The following is a 13,811-nucleotide window of genomic DNA, read 5'->3' on the forward strand; positions in this document are numbered from 1 at the left end:
TTTTAATAGAGAATTTTATTAACATATCCTGTGTGGTTTAAATTTGTATAGTTACTTGTATTATTTACTTACATTTTCATTTTTTCTGCAATGAGACTGGTTGATAGGGTCAGAATGCTGGAAATAGACCATGGAACAGGTGAATGAAAGCGCCAGCACAATGTTTATTATTCCAGATGAGTGACACACTTAAAACACATGAATCCCCATCGCCGTCCATTATATTTTATCTTTACATTCACGCGTATTGTTTTTGCTTTTCTATCACAAAACTCAAAATTGTTTACAAACCGAAACAAACCGATGTGTTCATTTCAGAGAAAGGGGAAAGAATAAAAAACATTTAGAAAACTATTTCAGTAATGCGGTGTTTACTATAAATACGTAGCTTAAAACCAGGTGACTTTTTTCTTTTTTTTTTTAAACAGTTCAATTCTTTTCAATATTTTGTAATTTAATGAAGTAGTGAAATTTACGCTTACGAGATGAAGATAGAACAGTAGGCTTCTCTGAGTGGGATGTCATGGGGACGGAAGCTGCATGTTGTCTCAATAATAACTATAAATAGTCTCAAGAGATTTTGGTATAATTTAGGATCTCATTTTCCTTAAATAGCGAACAAAAAATTCAGAAGTGAAATGAAATATATGGCGCTAAAATAAATTTTATGTTCAACTTAGCTGTCACCACTTGACAGACTATGGATTTGCAATTTATAACCTTTATGGATTCCACAATATCTTTGCATTTGCATATTTTGCATTTTTGCGTAGTTTAAAACACTGTCAATGAAAACGCTTCTTTAGATAATGAAGAAAACGGGCACAGAATATCTGTGATTCCGTTATGCACGTAATAAATATCTTTACTAATTGCAGAAGTCTTTAATCATCGTGAACAAAACGATTGTCAAGTGATGGATTGCAGGCTTTGGGTATAATTTCAGTTATGGCCACATATTTTGTTATTGTTATTTAATAGGTTATTGGCGCACGGAGCCTTATTTAGTGCACTGCCACTCTGGGCAGTGTTTTTTTTTCGTTACAGTGCACTGCATCTCTGGGCAGTGTTCGTTCGTTACAGTGCACTACATCTCTGGGTAGTGTTCGTTCATTACTGTGCACTGCATCTCGGGGAAGTGTCCTTTTGTTACAGTGCACTACATCCCGGGACAGTGTTCTTTCGTTACAGTGCACTGCATCTCTGAGCAGTATTCTTTCGTTACAGTGCACTGCATCTCTGGGCAGTGTTCGTTCGTTACAGTGCACTACATCTCTGGGTAGTGTTCGTTCGTTACTGTGCACTGCATCTCGGGGAAGTGTCCTTTCGTTACAGTGCACTGCATCTCTGAGCAGTATTCTTTCGTTACAGTGCACTGCATCTCTGGGCAGTATTCTTTCTTTACAGTGCACTGCATCTCTGGATAGTGTTCGTTCGTTACTGTGCACTGCATCTCTGGGTAATGTTCTTTCGTTATAGTGCACTGCATCTCTGGGCATTGTTCGTTCGTTACAATGCACTGTATCTCTGGGCAGTGTTCTTTCGTTACAATGTATTGCATCTCTGGGCATCTATACACAATACTGGAACACAGATGGAGCCAAAAGATAACTGAGGATTTGAATTTTTTGGCACTTTGTTTTTTGAATTTGAAAGAGCCTGTGGGGTTAGAAAAAGAGAAGTCTTATCAGCAAATTTATTGCATAGTACCTACTGTATGTTGCTACAATAAGTTATTGAAACAGATGAAAAGGAAATAATCAATGTAAAGACAACTTCGAAATTAAAAAAAGTAAGGAATTGAACACTTGAGTTCTAAACCACAAATAATTACTGCCACAAAAGGGGAAAATTGTTTTCTTATTGCAATATTCTTTCTTCCTTTTGTAAAAATTGAGCCTCCATAAAGTAAAATCATATTTTTTTTAACTTTAGATTTTAATTATTATAATTCCCAAGTGCATAGTTAATTTTGTTTTAAAATTCTAATTTTAAAAAAGTGCCTGCAATTAATGCAAATTAAACTTTACCCAACTGTATGGCAGTTTGACAATTGAATGAAATGCAGCCAATTGCAGGATGACACTATCTGTTGCAGTCAGCGACAGTTTTCATTAACTTTCCTTTTCTAAATCTGTCTGTTTGATTCCGCCTGAAATGAACCTGAACTGTCCGCTTCATTCTATTGAGAGATCTCCAACTTCCTAACAAAAGTTATAGTGCATTTACTCGTAATCTAATGGAGACTGAATAATAAATCTCGTAAGAAGAAATAGTTTGCCAAACAAGGTTTGGAAATTGTTTCTTTCTCTGTGCAAACAATATAAATTAGCTGACAAAATGCACAAATAAATAATCACAGAGATAGCTGTCTGCATTATTACAAGACTATTTCATACATTCATAGTATTTTGAATATATTTACCATATACATATTGAATACATAATATTACACATAATTAGTTTAAATTTTATTTATTTGTGTATTTATTTTGGAAGCCATTAGGTCCGTATTAATGGATTCAGCATTCAACAAACATTAGAGAGCAGTAAAAGTGGAATAAACCAAAATGCAAAATTTCACATAAAACGACTGAAATTACGAAATAAACATCTCAAAAATTAAATTAAAATTATTACCTTTCAAATTAAATTTGTTAAATTTGTTTTTTAAATTTCATATTCCCTACAATTTTTGATAATACGTTAAAAAGCTCTGGAATTAGGTAAGTTCCCCTGTAAAAATTGGTTCTTAGTCCTGTTGATTGATGATTAATGAGTTATCACTAATTTTATACGTAGAAGAACATCCCTGACTGGTTCCAAACTTTCACCCATCATCAGAGGTTGATTACACTGTTTGATGTAGATAATTTGACTTTTACCATGTTTCCCTTTCACCCAACACTAGCTGTGAGTCCACACCTACCAAATTACGTTGTTTAACTTCTTTAAATATATTAATTTGAGGCTAACTTTTATTTTCAAAAAAAAGAATATTTTTTCTAAATATTCTAGTAAATAAACGCGACATAATGTTTTGTACAAAGGACAGGCTATTCCACTCTTAATTTCTTGAGGTGGCATATAGTGCAGATAGGACTCAGAACATTTATCAGAGTTAACTGAATTATCAAAGTACGAGGGTCGTTTGAAAAGTCCGTGCAAAAATAAAAACTACTTAATTTTTTGGGGTAAACCTTTTTTATTTTTCAACATAGTCTCCTTTTAGGCTTATACATTTCGTCCAACGCTGCTCTAGTTTGTTGATCTCTTCCGAATAATAGGATTTGTCCAAGTCTGAAAAATAGCCATTCGTTTCTGCAATCACCTCCCTCATTTGCAATCCTCGTTTGAATAAAATCTTTTTCCCGCCAGCCATTTCTTCATATTGGGGAACAAATAGTAGTCCGAGGGAGCCAAGTCTGGAGAATAGGGGGGATGTGAAACGAGTTGGAACCCTATTTCCATTAATTTTGCGACCACAACTGCTGAGGTGTGTGCTGGTGCGTTGTCGTGATGGAAAAGGACTTTTTTGTGGGCCAATCGTGGGCGTTTTTCTTGCAGCTCGGTTTTCAAACGGTCCAATAACGATGAATAATATGCACCTGTCATAGTTTTACCCTTTTCCAGATAGTCGATGAGGATTATTCCTTGTGAATCCCAAAAGACAGTCGCCATAATCTTTCCGGCCGAAGGAACGGTCTTCGCCTTTTTTGGCGCAGATTCCCCCTTGGTAACCCATTGTTTAGATTGTTCTTTGGTCTCAGGAGTGTAGTGATGTATCCATGTTTCATCCACAGAGACGAAACGACGCTTAAAGTCCTGCGGATTCTTCTGGAACAGCTGCAAACCGTCCTTGCAACACTTCACACGATTTCGTTTTTGGTCAAGCGTGAGCAATCGCGGCACCCATCTTGCGGATAGCTTTGTCATGTCCAAATGTTGATGCAAAATATTATGTACCCGTTCATTCGAGATGCCCACAGCACTATCAATCTCACGCACCTTCACTCTTCTCTCATCCATCGCCATATCATGGATTTTATCAATGATTTCTGGAGTAGTAACCTCAACAGGGCGTCCAGAACGTTCAGCGTCACTTGTGCCCATATGGCCACTCCGAAAATTTTGAAACCACTTAAAAACTGTTCTAATCGAAGGTGCAGAGTCGCCATAATGTTTATCAAGCTTCTCTTTAGTCTCCTGAGGCGTTTTGCCTTTCATAAAGTAGTGTTTAATCAACACCGAAATTCTTTTTCGTCCATTTTTTGAAAATCACTCGACTTCCTCGATTCAAACGAATGCCAAACACAAAGAAATAGACCGATCTGGCTGAAACTTGGTGTGTGTTCTTCCAAGAGATGCTACTAACTAAACATAACCTCGATACGCGCCAGTAGTGCTATTTCTCTGACTTTGCACGGACTTTTCAAACGACCCTCGTAACATCTCAGTTTCTTCTAGAAAACTAAAAAATATTTTGTTTAATGACGATAACTCTGTACTTAGGTATTTCTGTTCGATACCAAATCGATTCATTGATCTGAAAAGAGTGTTGTTCGATATCAGCTTGCAAGCAATGGTTGACATACTTTGGTAAAAAAGCTTGACTGGGAAGTTTCTTAATTTCTAGAGTCGTTTGTGAAGGATACCAGCTAGGTGTATCCGAAGTATATCCGGCGAGGGTTGTCCTAGAGAAGAGATCTCATTGAGTACAGGATCTCGAGAAGTAACTGCGACATTTTGGCGAGTTATTTTATTTTATTTTTTTTAATGAAATCGGAGGAGCTAGACTCAAAGATAGCATTTCATGTTCTTTTTAATGTTATGTCCGCCTAGTGCGAGAAGTAACTATGTATGCCTCACTAAATAATTAAATAGGCACATAAATATTAATCATTTAAATAAAGAATATTCACCGTGAATTAAGGTGAGAGCTGCATTAATAAATCTTTTCTTTCTTAGGCCAAACTATCGTGATAGCGAAGTATTCATGTCCGGTACAAACATCAATCGCGAAAATTCTACTGCAATGGTTTTTTTTGCCAAATTATAAAATTCTTCAATGTTAACTAAATCAAAATAGTTTTTAAGCTAAATATTGCTTATAGATACTGTTAAATAATAAAGAGTCCCGTCTTATTAAACATTCTAATTGAGTAATACAATAAAATGTTCAACAACTGTTGTTCAAAGCTTTATTAAATTTAAAAAATTGAAAACCAAGAAATACCACATTGGTCGAAGAATTCAATGATCAATAAGTATTATATTTTGTCTGACATGTTTGGTATCACGAAAAGGGAATTCATAGAATTCACAAATTGTAAAAGCGGTGTGAGTGTAAAAGACCGAAAATGGCCAGTGGTTATCTCACTGGAACGCTCCAAAGTAAAAAGGGTGACACCAATGAACGAGAGATTCCAATTCAGTGTGTCCTATATGAGCATTCTCTTTTAGCTCGCCTAGTACCATAACATACATCTTTACCAATTGGACACTCTAACTAGGTTCAGCCATATTCATGTAACTTAAATTGGAGTAGTTAGTTTCCTAGTATAATTATTAAAACTGTCCTGATAGGTCAGCTGTATTCGGGGTGATCGACAAAAACTACACGAAAAGAAAGAAACCTAATGTTGATAAACACCAAACTTTAAATTTTTGTTTTTTTCTCTTTTCCTAGAAAACCCAAATTTTCTTTAAAATAAAGGGTAAATCTGCTTTTATAACCGTAACTTTTTGGCAACCACGCGGATCAAATAGAATTTGAGAAATGTGCACTCTTATATTTATATTTTTCAACATTTGAGGCCATTGATACGCGGAGCTTTTTTTTCAGCGCACTGCCGTTCTCCGGGAACAGTTCTCTCCTAGACAGCATTACCCATTACTATACAGTGTAGGAAGCTCTTAGTAAGAGAAAATGTAAGATCGGCGTATGTAAAATGAAGATCCCAGTATCTCCGCGTGGGAATTCAGTAAAATTATTTATTTCAGTTCTCTCGGTTTAAGTAAGTGTTATTTTGATCAGTGAGTTGGAGAGTTAGTCAAAAAATTGAGAGTAAAAAGAGATGATGTTAATAATAATAATTGTCATAAGGGGAGAGATCAGCTTTGTGGTTAGAGTATACTGGATTCCTATGCGAAGATCACGGGTTCGAATCCAGCTGCTGGCTCTTCCTAGGAGCTTCTAGCTGCTCACTTTCCTGTGATTGTAACGATAGAACATTGTCCGGAGGCTGGCAATGCGCCGAAAAAAGCTCCGGGCGCTAATAAACCCCAGTTGTTGAATTTTGTTGCTGTTGTTGTTTTAAATCATTAAAAATAATAATAATGGCCACCAGAGTCGATATGCGAAATATAATAATAGAAAAATAACATATTTTTATTAATTCCGAAGAATTTTCGATGTTTAAACTAACAGAATGTACCGAGAATCGTATTCAGTAAACATTTACTGAACAAATGGAAACCCGTTATTTTGTTTGCAAAGGTTAGAAATACAATGCAATTAATAAAACTTCTGCAATGAAAGCATTTTTTTTTTTTTAATTTAGTAGAATTCATCTAAATTTCAAATGTAAAATAAAATACTAAAATCAAAAGGTTATTAATTGTTGTCAATAGTAACGATAGTAGAAGGGGAAAATGAAATGTACGCCTTGGCTCGAAAAGTTCCACCAACTGCAGTGAGATTGATTCCGGGTTCGGCTGGGTGTGGTATTTTATACAAAGGTCAAGGGTCAGTCGACACTGTCCCATCGGTGGGTGGGCAATTGGTAGCTAGCCTGAGTTATATGTTGCTAGATTGATCGGAAATAAGCTGTCAGTTATTCGCAATGTAAACATTTGCTTGAATTACAAATTTTTGGCAGTTAGAAGCTGAAACGGGTGTAAATAAAGTGGTTTTCTTCAATAGGATTTATGACGTCTTCCTCAAGATTTTTGTCACCTTAATATTCCAGAATTCAGTTACAAGAAATCATAAAAATTTTTGTAGGATCTGTTTTCTTTTTTGATCATTCCTCCTGAAAACCCTGGTCGACACCTGAAGCGCAACTGGCCTACAGACTATCTAATTTAATAATGCGTATTTCTATTTAAAAAAGCACTGCAATAGGGTGTTTACTTTTGTCTTGTGCCACCTGTATGTGCTGGCATCTCTATTTGCAGTTTTACTTAAAGTAGTGCGCGGTTCAGTTGTAAATAAGTAAACGGAGAAAAATAAGTAACGATCCAGTTTGGAAACACTGAAACTAAAGCCATTTAGGTAATATTTACACGCAACAGTTGGACAAGATCTACCATTACAAAGTTGATAACCAATTTTGGTTGTGAAAACCTTCCAGATGATTTATAGTATTCATAATTATTAAAATTATTGAAACAGAATCATCCACAGTATAGCAGAAATAAACGGACAAAATGTCAAATGTGTTAAATAAGCGAATGGAGTTTTGTGACCTAAGAAACCAAGCACTGTTCCTACTTCTTTTAATCGCACACATAAAGAATAATAATGGCTAAGGAACACTTAACAGAAAAAAACGGATTAACCGTTCCTTCAGGAAAATTGATGCCTCTATAGTCAGAACAGGTTCAAAAATAATAACATTCTGATTCCCTGACTTAGATGAAAATTAGTTGTGGAGTAAAATCCACTCAATTCTATCATTCAGAACCAAAATTTATTGTACTTTGGAGACCAGCCCAGTCCCTATGCAAAAATAACTGATATCCCAAAGGGTTTTTTTTTAGGTTGGAGAAAAGTCTTTTTGCAATCCTCTAAATGTCTAAAATCTATGTACTACACCTAAACTATTGCTAAGGGAAAAAATAACAAAACTTTAATTGGAGGCATCAAGAGATTAGATATTTGATGGTGATTCGACGTTCAGGTTGTTTTTTCTACAAACGTTGGTGTGGAGTTTTCGGAAATCAACTAATCGGCCCATACTTCTACAGAGAGAAATTAACTGGTGAAAGGTATCTTTCTAGGTATAACTTTTTTTAAGAGACATTTTGCCAGTTCTGCTTGAAGATGTTCCTCTACAACGTCGGCTAGATATGTATTTTCAACAAGATGGTTGCCCGGCACATAATGCGAGAGTTGTTCAACGTTACCTGGGCAGAAATTTCCATGAAAAATTGCTTAGGAACTCATTGTCCGATCCAATGGCCACCTCGATCTCTGGATATAACCCAAATGGACTATTTTTTTTGTGGGGACACCTAAAAAATAAAGTGTAAAGTATCCTTAATCCCGTGGCTTCAGTCGATGATCTGAAACGTCGAATAACTCTAGCCTGCCTAGATTTTGACTTCGCCACCATAAGTGCTGCTACAAGCAAAGCGTGGGAGTTTTGGCTTGCCTATCCGTTGATTGTGCCCAGTTTGATTATAGCCAGTTTTTAAGAACAGATTCTTAAAAAAAAATAACGTAATTTTGACAATAAACTGAAATTTGTTTTTCATATTTTAAATCACCATAACTTTTGAAAAACCTGATTTAATTTTTTTGTGTTTTTTAGGAGCTCAAATACTATAAAAATATGCAAAAAAAATATAACGTTCCATTTGAAAAAACGAAGTTGGATACTGTATCTCGAGATACAGGGATTTAAAAAAGTGGGGCAATCACTGAAAATAAACTAGACTAAAAATGATTAAATACGTGTTTTTTATTTTTTCGAAATTTCCCGCCGTTAAAAAAAAAGTGGGTGGAGCATATAACTCTGGTCACCCTGTATATAATTTATTTTTGCAATTGCAGCACACTTCTGCAACAATTGAATCTTACGGAATTGCATATTTTAATAGATTTTTATATTATATCTTCTATCTTTGTGCAGAATAAAAGACCTATAGTGAAATTTAAAAAATTTATTAATAATAAATACAAAAGAGAAAAAAGAATTTACGTGAACTTTCACGATTTTGTGTGAAAAATATCGCTAATATCTACCAAATTTATTCAATGAAGAAGCTTCTCTGCTTCTTAAAATTTTGGATTTTAATTTCGAATATAATTGCTATTAGTATTAAACAGATAAGCTCAAAATGTGCACTCAAAAAATGATATTTTAGAAAGAAACTCAAACTCTCCTATCCCCAAGAACTGTTTGAAAAAGCATTTCACTTAAAATAAATGTTTTTATTTTATTCATTTCTTTACTATAAATTCACATGTTTGCAGAGAAAATATTTGTAGCCGTTTTCGAGGAAAACCTTTGAAACTGAAAATTTTGATTCAGTAAAGTTGCGCTTTCCCTGGTGGCTAATTTGGCTCAAAAGTTCAATGGGCCTCTTACATTGTTGCACTGAATCCAAATATCAAATTTGCAGTTTGCACCTTATTGAGACAGACTAGTTTGTGACAAGCACATTTGCGCTCTTTGGGGATCTATAGATGGATATTTTTGATGGGGAAATCAAAGACAACAATCTGCACGATCAGAATTCCTTTTATTATTGCAGTAAGAGCAATTAAAAAAGTAAAAAATGCATCTAACTCATATTGGAAGTGAATATTGTTAAAATTATCACAGAAAAAAAAGATAAAGTAAAGAATATTGAAGAAAGAAATGTAAATGATGAGTACAATGTTTATATTTGTAGATGTTGTAGAGTCGGTGAGAGTGTGTTAGGGTGTTGTTTTGGTTTGGAGCACCAGAGTGCTCCCTGTGGCTGAGGGGGCGTAAACTCCCTCTTCTATCACCTCCTGCCATCTACAGCTTCACTACTGTATGGCATTTGGCAACGCAAAATTATATATATATATATATTTTGTAACAATTTGATTTAAGATAAATTTTATTTATTTAATAATTATTTGTAAACAAAATAAATTTATGAACTTCAAAAATTAAAGTTAGTTTAAAGGAGTAAATATTTTTTGAATACAGATAGTTGTAACGGATAGTAGGGGTAGAATGAAAGATTGTTGGTATTAGAGAGGGATGGCAAAGAGAGGGTTGAATTGAAGAGAGGGGATATTGCGAGCGCAGATACAGAGGGGTGTGCGGATCAATATAGCTTGTGCGGATAGTGGGGAGACAAGGCTACACCCAGCCAGTCTAGCAATGGACTAGCTGGCCATCATCATGAGGACTGCCCTCGCATCATGGGCCTTCCTCTGTATCGCTATCGCTGCCACACTTATCGCTCCGTCAACAAGAACACCGTTCGCACAAGCCGCGTAAGTAATTATTCATCTTATTCTATATTTTATTTATTTTTTTTAAAGTAGAAAGCAAAATTCAGTTTACCATAAACTTAGCAGTATTGTAAATAAGTTTACATTGAGCACTGTGTGGGCGAGGCAGGGTTGGAGGGGTTCAGATGTGTGGCCATCTTAAAACATATGATAGTGCAGTGGTGGTGTTTTTGTTTTAAATCAAAGTGAGGTGTGTGTGTTAGTTAAGTACTGAATATAAGCCCAGTGAAATTAACAAATCGGGGTTAAAGACAACAAATGAAGACTTTGTAAAAGAATTGGTGAATAAAAAATAATCCAGCGGGGTAAAACACATGGACGATTAGGAGCAGCGGCGCGTATAGGGCGTAGGCTCCGCCCGATACGACCAACTGTTTAAGGACATCCTCATCCTTTACGATTTCCTGATACTTTTAACTCAATCTTTAGTGATATGGATAACAATGTTTTTTTTTTATTCATTAAGTGAACTAATTGTAATTTTAGTTGGTTGCAGAGAATAAGCGATGTACTGAAAGATTAATGAACGCGCTAATAACAATGGGCTTTCATTAATAAATTTAGCTTTAATGATTTTCTTTGATTGAAAGCAGGTTGGAAGCAAAATAATACAAAATTTATATTGGTATAGGGCGGTGCCTAAATTTTCTCCTAGACCTGGAACCTTACAGTTTGTTTTTCTCTAATTACAAAAAAAAAAAAATTATTCATTAAATTTAGAATATTAAAACTTGCTGAACCTCAAAAAAGTACTCAGTTTTTTAGCACAATCCTTGGGCGTTTAAAGTTATTTACATATACAACCGCTGACATCGTACTTTAACTTAATTAGTACGCTGATATTAGTTAAGAGGAGGTGTCAACAGAGGAGGTTAGGAATAAATAAGATTGAATATATGTGAACTCCACCCACAACTAGCTCGCAAATACTGTGAAGTAATCAAATTCAGATATTTTCTTTTTGCTAACAAACCTGAAAATTATAATAATAATAAGAAGCCCATGTTTAGTTAATTAATTTTTACAAACATCTTACAATAATCTTTATAATTTTAATTTTTTGAGAAACTGGTCCTTTACTGTTCAATGTTGTCTCTACAAACTGCTAGCAATCAATCTTTCAAAAATATTTTAATTTTCTCATTTTTATTTAACAAGATGTCCATCGTTAAAAGTTTCGAAATAAACATACTCGTCTATATTTTTGCTATTGAATTATTTTGGTTTTTGATAATTATTAAATTTTCAATTCAAGTAGGCATGTAATAGAAGTTTATGAGTTTAGAATTCATATTAAGAATCCAAATTTTCACTTTGAACTTTTTATTTATTAATGGCTTCACCTTTCGCAGCCCCATCAACACTTAATTTCCTCTATTGCACCAAATGATGTTCACTTTAAACAGCAAGTTAAAATAGAAACCATAAATAAAAAGTTATGGAATTGCGTTTATTTAGAAGCGCATGCTCACAATATAATAATCTCTCTCTCATTAAATAAGCACCCGACACCGGTAGGTACTGGTAGACGAGGGGGTTTTGATCTGTATAAGAGGTAGTTTGGTTTGTAACCGTCCTTCGTTCCATCGATCTACACATTTAACCAAACCTATATCGATTGTCATGTAAAATGAAATAAAGAAATCCGAACTGGGTCAATTTACTTAGCTATTTACATGAAACTATAACGTGCAAGAAACCCATTCTTTTTCTTATTGCTGTAAGATTTATTGAAAAAGTGGTGCTGGAAGGATCAAATTTTTGTTGAACAGCTGGCAAAAGTTCTTTTAGATATTTGTCATGTGAAAAAACACTGGCTTTAAATGATCGAAACTCTAGTAATAACAATTAAATAAAATCGTCCCTTAATGCAGTTTCGGAAACTAGGTCAATATTTTCCATTCTAATTTTTAGTAATTTTTGTTATTTTTACGATTAGAGATCAGTAATCTATCTCATATACTCTGGACTTTTTGGGACTTATTACGTTTTCATTAAAATTTAGATAAATGAAAAACACGTTCTTTTAAAAGTATGTTAATCATTTACCTTATTTGATCCATCACCAGATTAGAACTCACTAAGCTTGCAGAGAAAAATATCTTTTGTAATTTAGAATCCTTTAAGCCATCAGGTTTCCACATAACGTTAATCAAATCAAATTTCATTTAAAAAATAAAAAAAAAATCTGTAAATGTAGCGGATCAAAGTTTTGTTTATTTTGGGAATTTAAAAAAATACGTAACTTAAACTGAGATTCCAGTGTACGTGCCACTTGAGAAATATTAAATAGGATAGCACAATTATTATTTTTTAATTATAAGTTAAAAATTGAAATTTTAATCTAATAATAATAATAATAGAGTTTATTTAAAGAAATGTTTCCATCTTACAATACAATATTATTTATGAACAAATAATAATTCTAAATTCAATAGAAAAATAAATAATAACTCTTTGAAGGCAATGGATTACATCCGTCTGCCGAGTTGCGATTACAAATTATTATGGTTTAAAACTGCAACTAAATGAGGAACAAATAAACATTGGATGAAGTAAAAAATAAAAATAATATTAAAACAGAACAAAAATAGAAATGAAAACGACTTATCATCAGAGATAAAATTCATTAATAATCAATCTTCTATAAGAGATAGCTGATTTTAAATATTTGCATAAGTCACTCCAGTTTTCTGTACCATTCAAAAAACTACACACCTCCTCAATCGAGAGAACTATTTTATTTAAATAATGAAGCCTATATGGCGCCAGTATGGGACAAACTCCTATAAAATGAATAACGGTTTCTATGTCAATTAGGTTAACACAAAGTGCAGTTTTGGTCAGCTTCTGGATCAAAGGGCCTAAAATTTAAATTGAATGACTCTGATCTGGCTTTTATTATTAGGCGGGCATCTTCGACACTATAATTACAGAGGTATTCCCATTTATCGTAATCCAACCTCGGATAGATAACATGATGTTGTCCTTCTCTCGCCCTAGCTATATCATTCTCTCTCTCGTTCATCTTTAATATATCCAGAAAACTATTTAAATTACTTCTCCAGTTATCATAATTTTCTAGATTGAACGGGGATATTCCCAGTTGACGACACATGTTATCCCAATCTTTGAACCACAAGATTTTTTTTAGCGATAATTTTCTTGGCTATTAGTTTGGGGGAGCCTACCGTCTGGAAGTTGAAGTATTTTGAAAATATAACTTATGTGCAACTTCAATGTATACCAAAACATACTCGTCAAATTCGTTTCTAAACTGATTATATAATTAGCCGTATTCTTTGGTAACTTGAAATTTTAATCTGCATATTATTTAGTGAATGCTAGATGCATATCTGAATAACATTTTAATGCAATTCTTTGACATCTTAATCAAAAAATCTCCGAAACGGAATATTAGGCATTAAATTTGAATATTCTGCGACATGTACTTTTCTATTAGATTTCCTACATATTCACAATCGCGTAGTAAAGTTTTCTTGCATCCTAAAACAATTTTTCCAAGTTGGAGGAGTAATTTCCAAATTTCCAGGAAGATTTTTTTTTAAATTTGTACCGCTTTTAGTAC

General features: G+C 33.9%; 1 protein-coding gene across 10 annotated transcripts in view; it reads left to right on the top strand.

The window, feature by feature from the left end:
• Positions 1-10,040: 10,040 nt before the first annotated feature.
• Positions 10,041-13,811, top strand: part of Rdl (Resistant to dieldrin) — a 183,222-nt gene continuing 179,451 nt past the window's right edge. For 7 of the 10 annotated variants that reach the window (XM_074118503.1, XM_074118510.1, XM_074118502.1 and 4 more), the window contains exon 1: positions 10,044-10,204. In XM_074118503.1, coding sequence (XP_073974604.1) covers positions 10,110-10,204 — 95 coding nt within the window. In that variant the 5' untranslated portion in view covers positions 10,044-10,109. Of the gene's footprint in view, positions 10,205-13,811 lie in introns of all 10 variants that reach the window. The other 3 variants (XM_074118512.1, XM_074118506.1, XM_074118505.1) reach the window with 3 other exon arrangements.

This window comes from Rhodnius prolixus, unplaced genomic scaffold (assembly GCF_049639745.1).
Source record: "Rhodnius prolixus isolate KJV_2025 unplaced genomic scaffold, Rpr scaffold_2, whole genome shotgun sequence".
In the NCBI taxonomy this organism is placed as follows: Eukaryota; Metazoa; Arthropoda; class Insecta; order Hemiptera; family Reduviidae; genus Rhodnius; species Rhodnius prolixus.